The sequence below is a fragment of the Typopeltis vanoorti genome, chromosome 13 (genome assembly GCF_054136105.1).
Source record: "Typopeltis vanoorti isolate ZY-2024b chromosome 13, IOZ_Tvanoo_1.0, whole genome shotgun sequence".
NCBI classification, from domain to species: domain Eukaryota; kingdom Metazoa; phylum Arthropoda; class Arachnida; order Uropygi; family Thelyphonidae; genus Typopeltis; species Typopeltis vanoorti.
The window spans coordinates 42667308-42690874 of record NC_143561.1 but is presented as its reverse complement, the minus strand read 5'-3'; the positions used below and the strand labels follow the sequence as shown (position 1 = coordinate 42690874).

Below are 23567 nucleotides of genomic sequence, written 5' to 3'. Positions count from 1 at the left end.
TTGGCTTTTGCAAACTTGTAGCTGGCTAGATCCAGGTATTGTAATGTAAATGGGAAGACTTGGTCAACCGTACTGAAATCACCAATCATAACAATTTGATTGTTTTGGTTTAGTGTGAAGTGGCTTAACAGCTTTCTGTTTCATGAGAGCATGTCAGGAAGCTTTGGTCTTGCAGATGGCATAATGTTGACAAATGAGTGTTCTCTGATATCCTTGCTCTTTTTTTTTGAAATTTTATATTCTGATGCTGTAAATGGAACCATTTACAGCACCGGACATTCCTTCTGTCATACTATAGGCTGATTACCTAACCACATATTCCTCTTGTTCTTTGCACTAAGTACACAGCTAGCAGTCCTCAGTGAGTAGTTATTACTTGTTTCCCATAATGTTGTGAAGATAGGACTGAAGGTTAAGCTGGTATTGTTTTTTAATACTTCAAATACTGAAGTATAGGAGATTTGTGCAATTTTCTGAATAAAGATTTGATTTAAATTTTTGGAAGTCTTTTAGGTCTAACAATAATAATTTCCAATTAAGTTAATCTTTCTATTACTATTACTCATGAAAATGCAACATATCCTATTATTATTACTGCCCACCCCCCCAAAAAAAACCAACAATTCAAAGATACTTTATTGACATACCTGTATTACAGGAATAGGTTCTGGTTTTAGTCTGGTTAAACTAAGTAACACCAGTCAGTGGACTGCATTTGCCCACAGATTGGTTACCAATGATCTAGATCAGTGGTCTCCAAACTTTTAGCCGTGAGGGCCACATTGGGTACTTCAGCACTGTTCAGTGGGCCGTAGTAATAAAAAACTCTAGAACTAGATATATGAGTTTTATTGAAAGCAAATAAAAACTTATTACAAAGTATGTGAGATTAAATTATCGTATATTAATGACAACGAACACTATCAGCAAATTCTCATATTTTTATCACAAATTATAATAAAACCATTAATGTGAATGATGTAACTGTGTTTGTGTTTTTAAAATCTTATTAAACTCAGGTTCAAATTTTGAAGTGCTAATTACAAGTAGCGATTTCAAATGTTCATCAGATAAATTTGCCCTGTATTTTGACTTGATATATTTCATTCGGGGAAAAAGTTTGTTTGCAAAGATACGTTGTCCCAAAAATAGAGATAAATTTACAAGCAAATTTCTTCAAATTTGGGAACTGCCCAGAGTTCAAAAATTTATAAAAATCTATCATGTTTTCTTCCCTGTATTTATCTTTAATATGTTCATTTGCCTGAAGTTCAAAAATTTCCATTTGAAGTTCTATCAACACCCCATGTTTTTTTGTGGATTCTTATTGAAAAATTAGTCCAATTGGCGGGGCAGATAAAATCATATTGCGGGCTGCATCTGACCCACGGCCGTAGTTTGGAGACCCCTGATCTAGATGACAGCAATGAAGAAGATGTCTCAATTGCTAAGAATGAGCCAATAACAAAATTACAAATACTGATACACAAACCAAATCTTTAACAGAGGATAATGAGAAGTGCTAATAGGCTGCTCACAAGTAAAATGTGTAACTGCAGTATTATTCGCAGAATAACAATCATCTACAGGAAGGTCCATTACATATCACTAATAACTTTGGTGGTAAGGCTTATGTGTTGGCTATTCATGACTGTCTTTTTTAAGGAAACTACAATGTAGCCTAATATATTAACTAAAATGAATTTAATTAATACTACCAACATTTTGGCAAAGACAAATCGCCATAATCAGGGAACAAAACATAATAAGATATGTGCATGCAGGCACTACACTAAGTAATGAAGCTGAAGCATGTCAACTGACAGAAGGTCCAAAGTCCTAAATAGTGCCTCTAGTGGGCAAATTACAGAGGATGAGAACTTTCCAAATTTGGGACAGTTTCATGCAACCAAATTTGTTAAGGTTAGGGTAGCTTCTTAAGGCAGAAGCAGATTCAAGGAAAAGTCTTTCATATTTCTATTTGCTGCAATGAAATAGAGTTGCCTTTTTCCAGAATATTCTATGGCAGGTGTCTCCAAAGCATGGTCAGCAAGTCCTGAGTGGTTGTAGTGCTGGATACAGGTACAGTCCATATGGTCAGCAATCCTGATATTGGCTGTTCTACCTGTTTGGCCATAGTAAGATAGTTTACAAATACAAGGGACCTGGTAAATACCAGGCAGGTCTAGAGAGACTGTGACTGGTCATTAGTGGAGTGGAAAAGGGATTCTAATTTTTTTATATGGTCTGTAAGTGGTTGAACGATTGTATTTTTTTTATTAAAGATTTTTGTTAGTTTTTCATATGTGCCTTGGATATATGGAATAGTGATAGCATTGGTGTAGTCTCTGTTCTGGAGAAGGTGTGTGAGTTTTGGGTTTTAATAGTTTTTGGATATGGGAGGAACTGTAGCTAATGGCTAAGAAGATTTTATGAAGGTCATCAAGTTCCATGGAAAGAATGCTGTTATCTGAACTAATTAATTTAGCCCTGTTACATAAAGTTTTAATTATTTCATAATGTTAGAAGGGGGACTGTTTGTGACTGTATCTACCAGTGTGCATGGGTTCTCTGTAAACAGAGAATGCCATGGATCTATTAGGCTGGAATGTAATTAAAGTGTCTAGGATCCAAATAGTGGATCTATATGGGGAAAAGTTTAGAGCTTTCTCTTCAAATGTTTATTATTGTTATTATTACGTGACATCTCCAGGGAGTCCAAGGACTAATTGAGGAAGGGCACCTACTCTACAACTATCTGTCTCCACCTCTCCACTCAATCCACCAACTACAATGAGCTGCAACCACACCAATGCCGTCTACCACCCACTACCACTAGTATTTTCATACACAACCACAAACTTCCCATGCCTATGGTGGGATTTGAACCTGCAGCCTTTTGGCTGGAGGTTCAAATCCCAGCCGAGTGGTTAGCATAGAGCGGATATGCTAACCACTCGGCCAACCAGGCCAGCTTTGTTTGTAGATGCAAAAGACAGTATGAAATGGTGGATGAATGCCAAATGGTGTACAGCTGGTATAAAAAATATGAAGAGAAGTGAGTATATGAGAAAAAAATATGGTAAGGGTGAGGAATTAATTGAGGCATGTGCAGGGTGAAGATAAGATAGGATGTGTAGAGAAGAGATTGATGGTTGGAAGTATAAGAAGGTAGATGAGTCAAAGATGAATGATTACAGTGGAATGGTGGAAAGTAGCATGGTGCTATATAAGGACTCTATGTGAAAAGTTGCAAAAATGGAGCAGGCATCAAATGTATGCCTGACAGGAACAGTGATAGGAGAAGTGAGGAAGTGCAGAAGAATTGACTATGGCAAGAACACCTGATTTATGAGAAAGTGTGGGATTTGCGAGTGTTGCTAGAGACAACGAAGAGAAGCAATGCGAGGGGAGAACTGTGTGTGTGTGTTGCCAAGATATGATTAGTAGAACGCTAAGAGCAATGATTACAAATGGCATGATAGCTAGAATGTGCAGAAAGAGAGAACTTGAATTTGCAAATGTATGAGATAAATTTGAAGGGGGGGGCTGTTTGCTACAGATAGCTGTATTTCAGTGAGAACAGCAGTGTGATGCTGGATAAGTGAGTGTAGCCAATCAAAAAATGAAAAGAAAACCAAATAGTGGAACTGAGAGTGTAAGAATAAAGGACTGTCTTAATAGGAGCAACAACAGGGTCAAAGAATTATGGGAAGGGGACCAGAGGAAAGCCACTATGCTTATACACCAATACAAGGAGTATTAGGAATAAGAGTGCTGAGTGTATGGCCTTGATACAGTTAGTCCATCTGCAAATAATTGGTGTCAACAAAATGTGGTTAACAGGGGATGATGTAGTCATGGGAATAGAATACGATGGTTATGGCATTTTTCGACTGGTGAATAACAGGAGGATGATGATAATGGATGCCTTTAACAATGGGAAGCATTCACTGGAAACAGGAAATAACGTGTGAGTAAAGAGATCGAATTCCTCGAGTTACTCAGAGACAACTACCATGATGCTACCAACCGGGAAGAGTGATCGTGTGAATGTGATGTGGGGAGTGGCTAGGCAGGTACAAGCTTCATACAGCAAAAGAGATATGTGGAATTACAGAGCAAGGGGACTATGATAAATTAAGGAAACAAAGTGATGTGCATGAGCATTATCAATTAAAAGAGAGAACAATCAGCAATGCCCAGGACTTGGTCTAAAATCAGTTACCTATGGCAATGTCAGATTGCATTCCTATGGTTAGGAGGACAAATAAAGTTGGGGTGAAATGGATAAATCATGGAATTATGTAGGATCATCTTCTAAGAAAGAGGATGTTGTGGAGGAAATATAAAGAACAGGGTACCTTAGCAGCAGCGTGAAGAGTATAAGCATAGATCAGAAAAGTGATGAGTGTAGTGAGGAAGGATAAATTGGCATATGAAAGGAGAATAGCTGAAGTGGTAAATAAAACCCTAGGGAATTCTACATTTATGCCAATAGAACAATAAAGAGTGAATATGGGAGACTGGCTTTAGCTAGCAGAGATAGAACATGAGTGACATCTGCTGAAGATATAGTGGAAATGTTCATTGAGTATTTCATTAGTATATTTCATGTGTCATATGAGAGGAGTAGTGATGAATACCCATAGGAAGAAGGACAGAAAAACTGACAGTTCAATAATGGAAAGTATTTAGAATATAACCAACATTGATGTTAATAATGCTGTGGGACTGGATGGGATATCACCATGTGTTACAGGAATGTGCAAAAGTGCAGGCAGTGCTTTTCACTTAGTTGTTAAAAGAATGCTAGATCACTTAAAACAGTGTTGATTCACTACATAAGGGAGAATCTGAATGGTGTCCAATACAGGCGAGTGTGTATATCAGGTGTAGTGCTGAAGATGTCCGAGAGACTAGTTAGAGACAGAATATAAACTGGATTGATGAGATGAAAAACAGAAAGCTTTCAAGAGACCAGAATTGGTTTGTTAAGGAGAGGTCTTGCTTTGGTTATATTTTATAATAGGGTTGCTAGTGTATTGGAAGAGATGCGTATGGAGTGATTTATCTGGATTTTGCTAAGCATTTGATCCAGTGCTGCATGGTGTCCAATACAGGCGAGTGTGTATATCAGGTGTAGTGCTGAAGATGTCCGAGAGACTAGTTAGAGACAGAATATAAACTGGATTGATGAGATGAAAAACAGAAAGCTTTCAAGAGACCAGAATTGGTTTGTTAAGGAGAGGTCTTGCTTTGGTTATATTTTATAATAGGGTTGCTAGTGTATTGGAAGAGATGCGTATGGAGTGATTTATCTGGATTTTGCTAAGCATTTGATCCAGTGCTGCATGATAAACTACTGTTGAAACTGAGCAGATATGGATGGATAATCAGTTGGTAGCTTGGTTACAGAGATAGCTGACTGATAGGGGCCAATGAGTTGTGTATGGGGTTGCAGTCTCCCAAAAAAAAAGGAAGGTGACAAGTGGAATATCTCAGATTACTATTGTTATATATCAATGATATAGTTCAGGGAGTTAGAGGAGATATTCAGTTGTTTGCTGATGATGTTAAATTAGAAAGAGCATGTTAGGAAGTTCTGATGTGATTGTTACAAGAGGATTTAAATAGGCTGGTGCTTTGGACTGAATAATGGGGATGACATTTCAATGTTGTAAAGTGATGTACTTTGGCCAGAGAAGATGGAATAAGGTTTAATACATTGGAGAAACTTTGCTTCTTGAGGTGAGAGTTCTTTGTGGATAGGGAAGAACTGAAGTTCAGGGACACATCATGAAAGTTTTAAGGGTAACCCAAAAAACTGCTTCTATAATGTGAAGAACCATGGCAAATATGGATAAAGAGGTGATAGTTCTACTGTACAAGGGCAGTAATTAGGCCTCATTTTGTATTTCTGTGCACGGATCTGATTACCTGGTTATATGAATAAACCATATGAATAAAAATGGAAGAAAGAGTGCTGTAAAAGGAGTTAGAGATGATAAAGGTGACATGAAAACAGGAGAAAAAGATATCCTTGAAGTATGGAGTAATTACTTCGAAAAATTCCTAAATGAAACAAGCAGCAATAGCACAGTGGTAAAAAACACTCAACACGCATACATACAGCCAGGAATACATATCCATACTTGAAGTAGAAAAAGCCATCAAAGGCTTGAAATGTGGAAAGGCAGCAGGAGTAGATGATATTCGACCAGAAATGCTGAAGTATGGTGGTATAAAAGTCTTACAGTGGCTGCACCGCATAGTTCAGACGGCCTGGACAGAGGGACGATTTCCCGATGATTGGAGTAGAGCTCTAATAGTACCCATATATAAAAAGGGAAATAAAACTGAATGTGAGAATTACAGAGGTAGTTCCCTATTGAGTGTTCCTGGCAAGATCTATGCAAGTATACTTGAGAAACGGTTGAGAAGAATTGTGGAAGAAAAGCTTGGCGAAGAACAAGCTGGATTCAGGCCAAATAGAGGTCAGGATCAGATTTTCACTTTACAACAAATAGTTGAGAAAGCATGGGAATATAACAAAGATCTGTATTTAAGTTTTGTCGATCTGGAAAAGGCATATGACAAGGTGCCAAGAGAGAAGCTATTCAATACGCTACAAGTCTTTATTTGAGTTGTAAGTCAGCAGTTAGAACTGAAGGAAGTACAGGAAGATAGTTTAATGTTAAATCTGGTGTGAGACAAGGATGTACAGTATCCCTCCTCTGCTATTCATTATCTATATGGATCACATTATGAAGGAAAGTGGTATTAAACATGATATCAGAATTGGAGATGTTAATGTCAGCTCTTTGCTTTATAATTACGATGTTATACTTCTAAATAAATCCGCCACAAGTCTGCAAGATTCCCTGACTAAATCGAATAACTGTTGTAATAGATATGGTATGAAGGTCAGCAATAAAAAGACAAAGACAATGAAAATAAGCAGAATCGTTGAAAATGTCAACTGCGTTGTGAACGGAGAACCTGTGTAACAAGTAAAACATTTCAGCTACTTAGGCACGATTTTTAGTGAAGATGGTAAATTAAATATGGAAATAGACAACAGAATCAACAAAGCTGGTATGGTAGGAAGTCAATTGAATAAATTCATATGGAATAAGAGAGAATAAGTCAGAACACTAAATTAGCTGTATACAAGACAGTGTTCAAACCAGTTTTAACTTATGGATCTGAGAGCTGGGTCAGAAGTAAAACACTTGACCAAAGATGAGAGACCGTAGATATGAGAGTCCTGAGAAAGATTAGAGGTGTGAACAGATGGCATCAATGGCAATATCACATTAAAAACAAGGATATTAAGAAAGAACTTCACATCAGCATCCAGGAATGAGTTAGCAGAGCTAATCTCAGGTGGTATGGTCACTTAAACAGAATGGGCGAAGAAAGATTAGCAAAACAAGTGTTCTCTGCCAGGTTGGCAGGAAAAAGATCCAGAGGAAGACCAAGCTATAGGTGGATTGATACGGTACAAGATAAGATCTGATAATGTTGGAGTCTTGACAAGTAATAGACTGATTTGGAGGAAAATTGTAGACAGGAAGTTAGTAATGATGTAAATTTTTCATGTAGTACTATCATATCCTGTACACCCCTTGAGGGTACATGTCAGGAATTTGATGATGATGATGAACAAACCAGGATCTGTTACCTGGTTTAGGAGATTTTTGGCATAACAGATGGTTGAATGCTCCAATGTTGAATATCCTTGAGACAAAATATGATAGTTATTAAGTGTTCAATCTCCTATGATGAGTCTTCAGACTCTACTGAGACTTGGAAATAATACTAAAGTACTTGCCATTATTATTAGCCCCCACTATTTCATCTAAATTTCCCTAAAACTTTATGGTTTGTACTAGCTTCGACCCAGCCATAGTCTATGTTTTGTTATATCTTTCTAAACACTATTGATGCCTGTCACCTTTTACAACCATTCTGTAAACATTTTTATTCTTCAACCTTTTTAAAATATTCGGATACAGAAAAATAGTTTCATATTTGGTCTGTAGAATAGGGTTTCTGGATTATTATAAACCAGAAACTGACGAAATCGACAATCCTAATTTTTTATATTTTTTTTTTTGGTGTACTATAAAATATTCCTTATGGTACAGTTTAATTGCTTTTTATTTCACTATTAATCTTATATCCTTACCCACTTTTAATTTATGCTATTAAATTAACCACAGAAGAAATCTATATAACTTAGTAGCAGAGATTTCTTCAGTTTCTGGATTACAATAATCCAGAAACCTATTCTACAGACCATAAATACAGAACTTCTAAGCCATTTCCTCCTCCCCACAGGGAGAATGTCAGAGAAATTTTCATTTTTCCACTTAAAAATATTCACAAACATCCATGTTTAAGGTGGAATTTAAACACAACCTGCTGGATGTTGACTGATGTTATATCCACTTATTATTATGTAACACCTCCAGGGATTGAGGGAGGGCACCTACTCTACAACTTTTCACCAACTCCATCTACTGCATATCACCACCACCACTAGTATTTCCACTGACAATCACAAACATCTATGCCCAGAGGGGAAGGGGATTCGAACCAGCAGCCTTTTAAATTCAGCAAGTAAATTGGCCTATTCACAATTAGCCACAATGTTTCAATATTTTTGAAACATAAATATGAATGCATGTATTTAAGGGGGGAAAAGCATATGTTCTGAACTGTCACTTTTCGTTTCAAAAAACTGACACTAATATTTCAGCTCTGTTGTTTGGGGGAGGGGAGGGGAGGAGCATAATATCAAATTCCAGTCCAAACTATATAAAAAATAAAACTAAATTAATGACAATTAGTTTATGACAATTATATGCCAAATCTTCTGACATAAACAAGAGGGAGAGAGCATTTACCCTAGCCAATTTATCAGGCACTAACTCTTCTTCTTTAACACCATCTATTTCTCCATCTTGTTGCTGTCTTGACTTAATGTGTTGTTCTCGTTTTTCCTGTGCAGCTGTCTGCTTTTCTTTTTCGAGTTCAGCTCGTTTTCTTGCCTTCCTCTGCTTATTCCTAAGCTTTTTCAATTCTGATGGAGCCATATTTGCTGAAAATAACATTAACAATTTAATATGTTATTTGTATGAGATGATAATGGAAATAAGAATTTTGTAATGAATATAGTGTGTTGTACATTTGCATGTATTGTAAAATGGTCCATGATATTATATATAACTAGAAGTATAATAATGCCATGCACATGTATGTGCATGCACACACACATGCAAGCACTATATAAATGGTTCATGATATAAATACCTATAGTGTTGACTACAAATGAAAATCAAATAATTCATATAAAATATAAAAACAAAGATTCTTCACACTAATTATAGGAACTAGTTCTTGATTGGACCATTTTAGGGTTTAAACCAAACTAAGCCTGATTTGCACAATGAAATGGATCTATTACACGATGATCGTCAGCCTAGAATCTATTCCAGGCTGGCATTCATAAGAGATGATTCTTTTGCTAGTCAGTTATTTAGAGTCCTCAGTTCAAAATAAATACCCTCTCACCCCTTTTATGTGAATTCCACTCACGAAAACTTGCAAATGATTTATCATACAAGAATATGTATAAAATTAATAAAACTTTGGTTAACAAATATTTTAGTATAAAACTAACATATTACCCTCAGTGTGAAGACAGTTAAAACAAGGTAGACTGATAACAATGGATTTTTGAAAAACTATGTGAGCTATGAGGAAGATACTAAAAGTTTTCGACCTGACAGATGGCACCATCTATGGGAGAGCTTAGTGTACCAGTTTCCACTCTCTACCTGCATCATTCAGTTAGAGGCTAAGTGGCTATAATATTAAAACTGAGTTTGCTGTGATAAGGTTTTTCACCAAAGAAGGGCTTTCTCCAAGTGCTATCAAACAGCAACTGGATGGTGTTCATGAGGAAGCTTCTCCTTCATATTACACCATGAAAGAATGGGCTAAACAGTTTTGCATAGGAAGAGAGCATCAAAGATGATCCTAGTTATAGTTGGCCTGTGGAAGTGATGATTGAGGAAGAACTGTTCAATGACAGACAGCTGAAGTCTCAAAGAAATCTCAGCAAGGTCAAGGCTTTCTATAACAACTGTCTTTTGTATCATTCACGAGAAGCTTCACATGACTTCAAATTCCCATTATGTAAATGTAAAAATTCTAGAAAATGTATGGTTTATCATAAGTGACTCTGAGCCAAATACTATAGAAAGTCACTATTCATTTTAAAAAGGCTTGAAAGAACCAAAATTCAACCCACTTCTCTTCATCAATATCTTCTCCTTTACAAACACCTCTACAGGTCATATCACTGAACTGATTTTAACTAAATTTCGAATGTTTCTTGTGTCATTGAAGGTTAAGAAATTCAGCCTAACTAGACTAACAGGGGAAAGTGATAGCATTCCTCTGCAAACGTGTGCATCATTTAATTCATTTTGGCTACCTATGGAACAGGTTTATTTCTTATGTTATTTATGTTCACACAGAAATTAAGTCCAACCAGACAGAAGCAACGGGAGAGAGGTAAATGAGGGCATCCATGGCCAGAACTTCTATAGGTTACATCATTCAACCAAGTATAACCAAATTTAAAATTTTTGATATTGCTTAAGATCCTGAAATATTCAGCCCATTTGGACTAAAAGGAAAAGGAATTTGTATGAGGAGGGAGGCAAGTTGCTCAAAAGTTACAACTATTTTTGGAAATCACTATTTTTGAACATGAAAAAAAAAAAAAAAAAACCCACCTTGAGTTGTGCTCATTTTTTCTTCACCAAAAGCAAGTGTAAACATTTCAAAGGCTTCCTCCCACCAGTTTGAAGTAGAACTTAATGCATATGCCCAAATGTGGTTTATACTGGAGATAATACCAATACAAACTATAGAAGCTTGAAATCAGTTACTGACACACATTTTTAAAGAAAATCGGGCATTACTCATTCTTATCTGTAAGTAGAATAATTACTATTCCTGATCAACAGCCACATTCTGTCTTTAAAAAAATTTCTGTATTCATTAACAAAATCATGAATAGTAAAGAGCATGTTGAATTATTAAAAAATAAAATAAAATAAAACCAGTACGTGGACTTATGTGACATCAATCAACAGACAAAATAAACAAAAAGGATAAACTTAATATGAAAGCATGCCCGAGGCTGAAACAAAAAAGGAAAAACGATATCTTTTATTTCTAATAAGAGATATGACTCCCAATTTTCTTGTGATGTTGTTTATTGATAACTAACGTATAACAATTCTTGATGAAATATATAGCAAAATTAATTACATCTACTCATTATTATCGTGGAGGACATTCTATATACTACGTTACAACCGCCATTACGCACTGCATTCCATTAAACTATCTACCGCTCACGAATAGTATTTTAGTCTGTTAACTGCGCATATTCTCTGGCCAATTTTCCTATATACAGGATGAAAAACCTTAATTTCCCGTAAGGAAAACGCTGCTACCACCGAATGAGATCGACTAATTCACCTTCAATTGAAAAAGCCCATATAAAGATTCATCCCATTCATGACGAGCATCAAAGTCAGTATTATTATTATTTCCTGACACCTCCAAGAAGTCCAAAGACTCGTCGAAGGAGGGCACGTACGTACTCTACAACTCTCAATCTCCACCACTTTATCTATCAACTACACAGAGCTGCCACTGCCATCTACCACCGCTAGTATTTTTTTTAAAATCGAAGTGTCCTGTCATTCTTCCAACTGTACTACCGAAGTGCTTAAATATGCCATATGACTCTCATAATCATTCTTACTACTAGGGGAGAAATAGAGCTTGTCGTTTGAGATACAAACTGCCAAAATTTTAAAGATGAGAATACCACACTTTAACTCAAAGGTAAATCATACACGATATCAGAACTGTAATATGATAATTTAGATAAGATCCACTTACTTTAATATTCAAGACAGTATACTTAAATTTTAATATATTATAGTCATTATAATAGCAGAAAACATGCTAAAATCTACACAATACTGCCTTTAATGCGTATATTAAGTAGCTATTCTAAAACGTGTAAACTCTATAATTAAATAGAGCGCTAAAAACAACTGCGAACGAGACGAGACGAGATTGAAGACGTGTGCACAAAAAAAAAAAAAAGAAAAAAAGTAATTTATTCTTTATTTCCGCAATTATTTCTTTCCTCTACTGCCACAAAGCGCGCACACACCCTTTGCAAACGTTATTCGGCAGTCCATCCCTTTCATGATAAAGTGCAGCAGCGTCCTACTGACCACAAGGTCATTTCATGATGGCAACAGAGAACATAAAAGTAATGAGCCTTAGAATGTTCCCGGTCACGACTGCGATGGAATGGGGAAGAAGCTCTGATGAACACGGCTAGTCATGAAGGTGGTGAAGAAGAATACTGTATTTATTTGTAACAAGTGCTGTTTCCTGACTGTGTTGATAGCCCTGTTAATACTGGATGATTTTTAAGTTCATATGATGCGTAGAAAACATAGTAAAAACTGCAAAAATAGAATTTCTTCCGGCTTTCATTATAGGAAAAAAGTGACGTAAACAAGGAAATTTCCAGTAATTTGGGTGGAGTAATGAGAAAGTAATTTTACCATAATCGCTGTTCAAATCATAACAGGCGTATCAATAATCGAATACAATGAAGCGAAACTACAAATGAGGTTATTAAAAAAAGTGAGGAGGCGGCAATCTAAGAGATAAGACATTTACAATACGGTTAAGTTAACTGCAGAAAAGAAGAGCGCCAGGAAATCAAAATGATAAACTTCTTTGTTCACATCCTCCCACCGTTTTAATACTCCTATTTCAAGTAAAACTCTGAGAAGAAGAAGAAAACAAAAGTAGTTGTAAGGAATCTTCAACCATTTTTCTTGTATATTATATATTTGTCACCACTATTAATTATCAAGTATTTATAACTACAGAATTCACATACACAGATATATATAGGAATGCAAACTTTAGCCGATGCACAGACACTGAAAAATAAGTTTCTATTGATTAAACCGGGATTGTTTTAATATTACCATGACGACTTTCGTCCTAGTTAGAAGAAAATTCTTCAAGTGTAAAAAACAAACATTAACATGTGTCAACAAATACATTTTGTGCGTGTGTGCATGGCTCAAATTGACTAAAGAGGATCAATGCGATATACGGTATTCTTAACTGTATCGACCATAATTGAATGCAGTAAAATTTCACACAAAATCTTGAGAAGTTTAATCTACTCTATACTATAAAATGATAAGCTGAAATTGGCAACGGATGTGACGTCGACTTGAAACGGATGTAGGCTGTAACGTTTTTGTCAAGTTATTTGAAACGTTTTGAAACTCAGGGGCTACCCTGAGTGTCGAGTCATTAGAATTCAAGGAGAACCGGCCTACCAGTCCTGAACACGGGGGGGGGGGGGAGAGATTGTGCGCGGTAGGCGTCAGGGAGAGTAGCCCCCTAGTAAATAAATAAGTGTAATAAAATAAAACTGTTCATCACTTCATGCAGGTGATTACTATTTGTGAGTTCAGTAATTAATAGTATAGAATTCAGTTTCAGGCATTTTTATAAAAAAATTAATTGTATCAATTAACAAGAGTGTACTTTGAAACGTGTTGCGCAACTCGGATCACCTGTACGATATTTTGTTCACGCAAGAAATTAATTCTCGTTGCTCACAACGTCATAATTTGCTAGCACTTCTGTATCTGAGCATCCGACTTTAACCAAAGCCTCAGCAGATAATCTCTTAAAATTAAATACTTAAAAGGACTGAGTATTATTTAAGCACGTGATTGAAACGAGAGCTCTTGAGATGTTGATTATATAGGGCAGGATAAAGTGCTTAGGCTCCGCTATGATATGCAATTGTTCATACGTTTGGATTGGATATATAATTTTTGGTTAACAAGTATAGCAGATAAATTTTGAACCAGTATCAGAGATAACTGACATACTATACAGTCTGCATTACAAATTTAATACAAAACCTAGATAAATAACGTAGTTACGCAGTTCAAATCTAATGTACCAATAAAAGCTGGTGAATACCTGCTACAGCAGCAAATTACAACTTTTACCTAAACTAAATATCATCCAGTGTTTTTAAAAAAACGAACTCGACTGTGCCCAACCTAGATACAGCATGCCACATGTTCTAAAAAACGTCTAATGGCAAAACAAATTAAAATAAAATTGCTGACCAATCCTACAACATTCTTTCTTACAAATGTGGGTCCAAACAGAGAAGTTGTATTTCAATAATACTTGCAATACTTGGAATGAATAATATACCATTCCACAGCCCACCACCTGTCTTTACGAAACGGCTTTTTTTTTTTTTTTTTTAAATACTTGCTGAAAGCATTCCGTGTATTCCTCAACTGACAAATACTGTTCTAACCGATGAACTTGCGCAGTTAAGCTTTATTTGATAATTTCCGCCCAGATGAAAAGCAGCTGTATGTAATTTCCGGTGAGGATCTGAAGAAGAAAGTAATCTGGCACAACACAATCGATTCCTGTCGCTTGCATTAAATAAAAATAATAACGTATGAGTTACCTATGTGGTATACGAAGGAGTACAATGGTCACCTTTAACCGCATAAAAATTTCAAAACAAAATAAGCATTTTATCAGATGACCTCTTTCGGTGTCAGAAGGTGGGGGGGGGAGAATAACACAGATGAGAGAACAAGAAATATCCAAGCAGCTGAGTACACACCATGCTTACACACAAAAACCAGCTATACTGTGCTGCGGGTCAGGGACGCCAATAGAGTAGCAGCATCAAGTCTCCCATGCAACCCTTATTGAGAAATTCTTCACAACAAAAGTTAAAAGAGACGAGGTCAAAGTTTACAGTGACGTATACTGGAGGCTATCATTATTGTGCGATCTGACTGGCCGCGCTCGGCATACCTGTCAGAGATGTGCAAGGGAATGGCGGGAAAACCGGCTAGTCATTCACTCCTTTCTCCCACGACGTGCAAGCCATATAAGTGGCGAGGGAGGAAGGGAGGGGGTGAAAAGAAGGGAAATCGAAGCAAATGATAGCGATGCGCAAGATATAACCAGCTCACTGGTATTGCCCTGCAAAATAAAAGAAGAGATGGTATGAAGAATGAATCATTAAAATCTTGTTAACCCTTTTCTTTCTTTCTTTTTTTGCCTAAGGGAAATTCTGGTTTCTCAGCTGAGACTGGTATTCAGAAGTATGCCAAGTGAACATTCATTATATAAACACATACTTACATCATCATTAAATCAAGCTGGCGATCCTCTACTAATAAAGCCGCATCCTCGAGTAAACAGTTGATGTATATAAGTTATGCACGTATGATGCACGATTTACGTGCATCATACGTTTCACCCATCAAACCTTTCATGTGAACAAATTGAACACGTGTTCGGCAATGGGAGTAGTATCACATTAATAACGGTGGCAGCATATGCAACAATTCCTGCTATGTCAAATAGAGGGGGGGGGAGAAAGACAATACATTTCGAGAAAGAATTCATTTCCCAAACAAAAGAATAATTTTGCGCTTTGAATATTTGAACTTTGTAATTTTGCAACAGCATATGTTTCTGTTTATAATACCATTCTTTCATATATATATATGTGGTATATTGCGTGCATTTTACTGTTTCGTAAAAGGCATTATATTATTTTCCCCACGTGAAATAGCGAATACAATTCTTAAAAAAATTTGTCAATCTTTGATGGCTCATAATATCCTTCCCCCCGCTTATTTCTACCAAGTGAAATTTTAACAATAGCGACCTATTTACTGACTCACAGTATTTAGAACATGTAAATATAAGCCTGTTTCACATTCAAAGCATACAGATTTTCTGTGAATGCTTCTGACAGAGATAGTCAAATTATTTATACACAAATTCATGAGCTGCATTTTTTAGCCCGTGTTTTTGAAGTGAACCAAAATATATCTAAATCGACATTTTTCTGTATATAGAATGGAGGAAACGCTCTTGAAGAACTTTGCTTTTATGTCTAATAACAGTGTTTTTTTATCATTTATAAAGTAAAAAGAAGTTTCAGTTAGTTTTTGTTTTCAAGAAGTTTTTGTTAAATGATATAACAAAATAATATACATTTATAAACGGCTGTTAATTCTACATAACTTGATATTGTTATTACATGCGTATTATACATGGACAAATTCTCAACTTGTTTTATGAGATTTTGCTTTTAGAGGCATTTATCTGTCTCATGACAATTATTTCAATTTCGATCCAATTTTGCTTTTTTATTATCACTGTCTACTGTTGCTGTTATGTCGTTCTCCCTCCCATCTTTCATTTTAAATACTTTTCTGCCTACTGAATCTTTGTCCTCCACTTATTACTAAATTTTTTCATATTTACTTTTAATTACTGTACTTTTTTAAACTTTTTTTTTTACTTTTTCATATTCTTTAAAGAACTAAGTTCACATTTTGCAATTATTTATGCTCAAGCTAACAACAGAAGATGGAATTTAGTCTTTTTAAGTGAGATTACAAAATTATAAAATATATTAAAAGATCACCACAAATAACAACAACAACAAAAAAAAAACTTGTTTTAAGATTTGGAAATTCAGATTAATGTGCTGTCATTTTTGTGGAAACTCATTTTACCGGAAATATGAAAATCAGACTACTGTATAAATAACTGTATAAATATCGCAATTTATAATTCAGATAAATACTAGTAATACAGTTTTAATGTCATTCTATCTTTTCGGTGTTCGCTTATTTCAATATTTCTTCTATACTGCTAAATGTTTGACAGCTCGACATCTATTACAATAAATTACAATCGTAATGTTTATAAAAGCGACCGCTATCTTTCTTCCTGAAATACCTGAATACACCTCGACGGAAGAACGCCGATACTGAACTGCGTAATATATGGCCGACGACTATTTCTAAAAACGTTGATAAATCTACGTGATATGTTCCCCAAAATATCTAAATATCAAAGTTCACAATCAATTTTACACGAGACAAGTTTCAAAACCTAGGTCAAAATCGATAAAATGGCAAGCTGTTTGTGCGTGCGTGTAACTGCGCTCCAAGGAGTATAAAATGTTAGTTTTATTTAAAAGAAAAAGAAAAAAAAAAAAAAAAAGCGCGATGCTTTTAGACATACAGCTGAATAAACAGTTAACCAAAACGTTATTTTCTAAGCAAGTAAGAGGAACATGAAATCAATTTCGACAAGAAAGCAACTACTATAGTTCGCTTCTGCAGATATTAGAACTGTAACTTGGAGCCTAATATGGAGGAGAATGACGACAAAAAGGATGCTCTAATTATAAATGTTCGACCATAACCACGATACTAATGCAACTATAGGTTTACAACTTTTCGCGGGTGGGAGTAAAAAACTATTCTCACTTGGATACTTAAAATTCAAGTATCAAATTATTGACAATTTTTTTCTCTCTCCTAAATTGCACAATGAGTAAGTGCGGGGTAAATTTGGTTACACCATTGAATGACAGGTATTTGTGAGCAAAAGGGGAAAAAATGCATCGTTATATACAGTATGGCATTTCGATTATTATTGCAGACTATTTATATTATCTTAGAATGGGAAAATCCTGCAAACATTATTCTACATCTAATAAAAATGTATCAGGAGTGGTTGAATTTTGGTTTCAATCGGCGTATTTTTATCGGCAAAATTATTTGAATTAACATTAAAAATTTCATCCAGCAGGGTATAGCTCAATTACATAATACTGTATTATACTCAATGGTGATTTTAAGCTTTCTGAGAAATATATTGCTATCGCTCGAAGTTTGAACAAACAAAATATTCGAAAATCAACACATGATTTGTCAACTCCTGATAGATTGAAAAAGGATTGGTAAAACATGTAATTGTTTATCTTCAGCGGGGGAAATTTTTTATATTTTATTATTCTTCATTTTATAAATTAAAAAAGAAAAAAAAATTAACTATCCATTATACACGTACCACCGGTTGAGATCTGATGTAAATACAGGCAAAAATATCTCTTAGTGCCATAAAAGTACGGACGATACGTCACATTGATCTCATAACTCCAAATAATAAACAAAAATATTCTTTATTATATACATATATCTTATTATTATTCCTTCCCTCCTCTTTTACCTTGTGGTGTTGGAGATAAGGTGGTTAGCCCTCTGCCTCCATATATAGACTGTTTCTGGGGTAAACATTTAAAAGAAAAAAAAATAATTTGACTGTCACTTTTAAACTTCATTTCATAATAGTTGGCTCTTTCACTTGAATCTTCCAAATCTAGGAAACGGAACTGTACTATTATTATTACTACTACTATATGACACCTCAAAGAACTCATGAAGGAAAGGCACTCCTCTGTAGCTCTCCATCGCTTAATCCACGAGCTACATAAAACGCCACATAATCATTTACACACACACAACGCCATCTATCGCCCATCACCACCACTAGTATTTTTTGTCTGTAAATTATGTGTGTTCTCGCGTCCGATTTGTTTGTATGCGGAATGAAAAACCCTGCTACCGCTACTGTATTATGAAAAGCAAGCATCCAGTTAGTAAATAAACAGCTGTTTGAATTATCTCAATTTTATCAAGACTGCAATTGACTACAATCTAACGGTCTTTCCATTCTTGGGTTTTGGCATCATTTCTTTGCATGGTTTAATGGGTCGATGGTGTCTCTACTCTCCAACAAATATTCGTGGGTTCGAATACCACTGTGAGCATAGATGTGTATGAAAGTCTCATTTCCCACCTAAATTTTCATCGTCCGGTGGAAGATCACGTTCCCTGATTAACGGAGGCTTGATGGCTTGGAAAAAAAGTTCCATATTTGCTGTAGAGAGCAAGTTTCAAAGAATATTTTAACTCTTAGCTTATCCAAATACTAATCTACCATGTATTTACAACGTTTCGTGCGTGCGATTCACATTAAAAAAAAAAAATATATATATATATATATATATATATATAATAAAAAAAAACTGAATATACACAGAAATGTGATTGTTATATTAAAATGATACTATTTTGTTAATCTTCGGAATAACAATTTCAACGCTTGTGGAGCCAACGATAATTTTCATAATATAATTTGTAACATATTTGTCTTAATTTCTTTTATACCAAAGTAGGAAAAAAAAAAACAACAACTGATGAAACGAATAATTTACAAAGACAGAGAATTTTTCTTAGTAACAGTTTCACAGATACGGCAAGTAACAGAAGTTTTTTTTTTTTTTTCCCCCCAATCAGTTTGTACCAGTTATTTAAGCTATAATCCTCAGCGGGGTGAAAAAAGAAAGGGCTTTTGAAATGGATATGAGAAGGAAACGGATGGAAAGGTCAGACCACTACAGCTTTAGAGTCTCGCAATGTTCATCGTTTCCTCCTTTCCTTTCATATATTATCAGATGACCTCGTTCAGAGCGAAGAAGAGGTTGATAGAGGGCGGAAAGAAGTAGTTAAAGTCGCTACAATGGAAACCTACGTAAAACTTTTGTAACTTATCTGTGGGAAGATATGGACCGTAACTGGAAATGCAAAAGAAGTCTTTTCACAAATACTACAGGTAAAATGCAAGTTATTTAATTTTTGCAATATACTTGCGGAAGAACCTCATAAAATCACGGAATAATTTGCTCATTAAAAAAAAATCTTCACCACCCACCAAAACGTGATTTTCCTGAAAGAATTAATAAGAAAGATACGAACTCACATTCTTTAATGACCAGCAAAACTTGAACAGTGCATACTGAAGAGAAGTAGTCTGGTTACCTTACCAAGGTATGTGTCATGAAAGATCAGCCATTTTACTTTCTATGACACTAATATTTTTCCAAGTCCGTGGAAAAAAATAAAAAAATAAAAAAAATAAAATACAAAATTAACTTAAGCTGAGCTGCAAAAAAAATAGCAACTGTCATTTCTTTACCTTTTTTCCCCCACACATAAATACATGTACCGATGCACTGCCTATGAAACACCCATACGTATCATAGTAAATACTAAATCATTCTATTCTAAGAAGTAAATTTAAAACGTCTAGCTCCATTTAGGAGTTAAAAATTCACGCAATGCAGATTTTTATTTATAAACTTGATAGCAATATACCCTCCTCAAAATTTCTTTCTTCTATTATCATAAAAACAAAAGTTGTTAAGCCAAACTCAAAATGTTAATTAGAGAATTTCGCATATCTAGAAAATGATTTAATATGAATGAGGGCTGAAATTTATAGTGCAATAATTTTAATGTTCTCAATGTTTGAGAGCACTTTATTCTACATCTCTACTACCCATTAACGTGTTAGATTCAATGAACCATAACGACCAAGTAATTCGGCTTTACAGTAACCTAATTAATGTAATCATAGGGCGGTTAATCCTGCCAGTTAACTGTGTGAATTCTTCTGGCTAGTTTGTCTGTGTTGTGAGACGAAGAACCTGAGTTTCCGGAGGACGACGACCTGGGTTCGAATCCTACGAGCTACAATAGCTTCAATACTCTGGTAATAAAGAAATGTAATGGTAAAGAAGAAATAAAAAGAACTGAATTTTTTTTTATTCCAATATTTCTAAAGCGTAATAGTAACTGAGGCATTGTCAAAGATAAAGTTAACATGGCAAGCAAAATCATATGAATAGGAATATAAAAATATCAAGCAAGCAATTATTTTAACTAAGCCCTCTGAGCACAGTCAAAGGTGTCCTTTTTTTTTTTTTAATTTAAACGCAAAATTAGAATCTCCCAAACGTTGGAAGTTTTATTGCAGCCATACTTGTTTCGGTTCGAAAGTGTTCTGAATTACATAACCAGATTCCCCAGATTCAGATGTCAAACTGTCCATAATATGGAAGTTTACACTGACAATGTATTCTATATACAGGTACTGATAATGAGTGAACTTCATCTTTTGGAAAACGAATAAAGGAAGCTAGTTTTAATACTAGTTTACAGAAAGTTTGTAACTGGTTATTTACTGAATGCTTTTTTTTTTTTTTTTAATCTTTTCAGATTAGTACTAATTTTTCGCCTCATTAGGCGTAGGATATAACAACCTGTTTATTTACTTATTTATTTTTTAGGATTGTAACCATCATTAATGAATATAATAAATTTAGTTTAATCCTTTATCCAAGTGTGAGCAAACAAAGTTTGCGCCTGAAAGTATCTTCAGGAATGGGTTAAGGTGGTACACACCAGGGCAACTCGTTGCAAAGGTGGAGCAAGCTACCAACACTCCTATCTCAGTATCTCCTATAATGCAAAACACATCTCCTTGCGGATATGTCTAATGTTATGCATTAAGGGAAGGGCCACTACCCAGACTAGTTTCGACCTTTATTGAGGTCTCTTCAGTGGGAGCCAGGCCCAAGTGGAGATATCAGGCAGAAGCATTAGCAGGTCATCTCTACCTATAGGAATTGCATCATTAATGAAATTAGTGAAAATGTATTCTAATTCTTTTTGGAGTCTCGAAGAGTTTTGACTAGGGGAGATGTTTATATAATAATAATTTATTATTATTACTGTATTAAGAATTTATTATTAATTATATAAACATCTCCCAGAGTTGTACTAAATTATCCAAAATACGCACGACGCCACTACTGCCATCACCACCAACAACAGTGTTTTTGTCTGTGAATTGCGTGTGTTCTCATGACCGATTTGTCTGTACGCGGTATGAAAAACCGAGTTTCCGGGAGGGAAAAAACCCTGCCACCTACGTATGAGATCGGCTAACTTACCTTCAATTGCAAAAATAAAAAACATACAAAGATTCATCTATATATAGTTAGTTAATTATTTCCCTAGTCTAGTAACATATTGCTACCTGACCAACCATAAGGTTGAAGGGAAAATAGTACAAGAGAATAATGTACAACTAATGTGTCTAAAAACGGTAAATAGTTATTTTCAATTTTCGAAGTGCATTTTATTCTAGGGTGATGGTTAAGTGCACTAAGAATGTATCTAAAGGGCTGCGGACCAGATATCAAACAAGTCTTCAACGTAACGCAGCTACAGGGTTTCAGCAGGAAGAAGTTTAGCGCTTTTTCTTTTGAAAAAGCGCTAAAGAACTTTTGAAGAAAAAAGTTTCTATGAAACAATTTGCAAATGGCGGTGAAGGGGTGATGGTGAGAATCCATTGCCATTCCTTCGATTTGGATGTAAATTTTATTACGCCATACGAAATATTCCGATTGCAATGCAAAATGAAAGAAGGAAGTAATATTAGGAGGGATTTTTTTTTAATGTTTCTTTTAAGCATGATATTTGTAAATAGAGAAGTAACATCAAAACGTACTAAGATGTTTGATTCTTTAAGCTTCAGTTTTTCGGTTAGAGATTTGAAATGAAGAGAAGTTTTAATGTATGATGTCTGCTTTAACTATTTTAGCTAAATTGCATGTAGGGCTATCTCTATTATCAACTAGGGCGGGTGTTATTTTTGTGCATTCTTGGAAGGTCATTGATACGAGGGATACGTGAATGACAGGGATATAAGCAACCCCGGTGAGAAGGGGGGGGGGAAGGAAGTTCCCCGGGCCCATGATTCCCCACCCTTTTTTTTTTTGATTCACTTCAGCGACACGGTAACTTCTTTTCCCCAGGCATAGTATATTAGCTGCCCGATGCCTCAGAGTATTTTTTTTTTGTTAGGAGTTTTTTTTTTTAATCTCAAGGAGCCGATAAGGGATTTCTACGGTAATAATAAATACTTATGAATATAATAGATACATGCTAACGTTATCTTTCAAGAGACCATGCTACATATGAAGTTATGACAGAAATCCTACGAATTTCTAAAACAAGAAAGTTTCTAAGTTCATTCAAAAGGCAAAACAAGAATTGAAGGAAAAAAAAAAAATAATTTCTTATCAAGTATAATATATCTTTTAATCCGGAGGTAAAACTTTCTACAATTATCTTTGATCTGGAATATTTAATAATATGGTGGTATGCCATTTTATTATTTTTATATAGAAAATATATGATTTCAGGTTTGGTTCTCTCTGATGGAATCTCAATCGGTCTGGGTAGTATGATCTTTTCCATAATACTGAGGCAATTTTGTTTGTTTACCCTTAGGTAAAGGATAAAAACAAGAATATAATTTCTTGTCGAGTCTATACTTATTTTTCAGAAGTTTATAGACGTCTAGTATATCGCCCCTTTTTCTTACCAGTGTTTATACAGGGTGTCCCTGAATTCATGGCCCAAACATGAGGGGAATGGTAGCACACACCGAAACCACCAATATTCGTCATAGAATATGCGGCCGCAAACGCAGCCTGGTGCCGGTAGGGGCGCAGACGCCTGACTATCCGGCGATGTGCGCGACAAGCCCGGTGTTTAAGAGCAGGTACGCCAATCACTACTCCGTCGTTGTGACGCGCGTATCAACGTTGATGGCGGAGACGTTTGAGCATTTGTTGTAATGATCTC

At 35.3% G+C, this 23567-nt stretch overlaps 1 protein-coding gene across 1 annotated transcript in view; it reads right to left on the bottom strand.

The window, feature by feature from the left end:
* Naa15-16 (N-alpha-acetyltransferase 15/16) overlaps positions 1-23567 on the bottom strand; it is a 396961-nt gene that overhangs the window by 39735 nt on the left and 333659 nt on the right. Inside the window, exon 17 of the mRNA XM_090403132.1 lies at positions 8916-9109. Coding sequence (XP_090259258.1) covers positions 8916-9109 — 194 coding nt within the window. The remainder of the gene's footprint in view (positions 1-8915; positions 9110-23567) is intronic.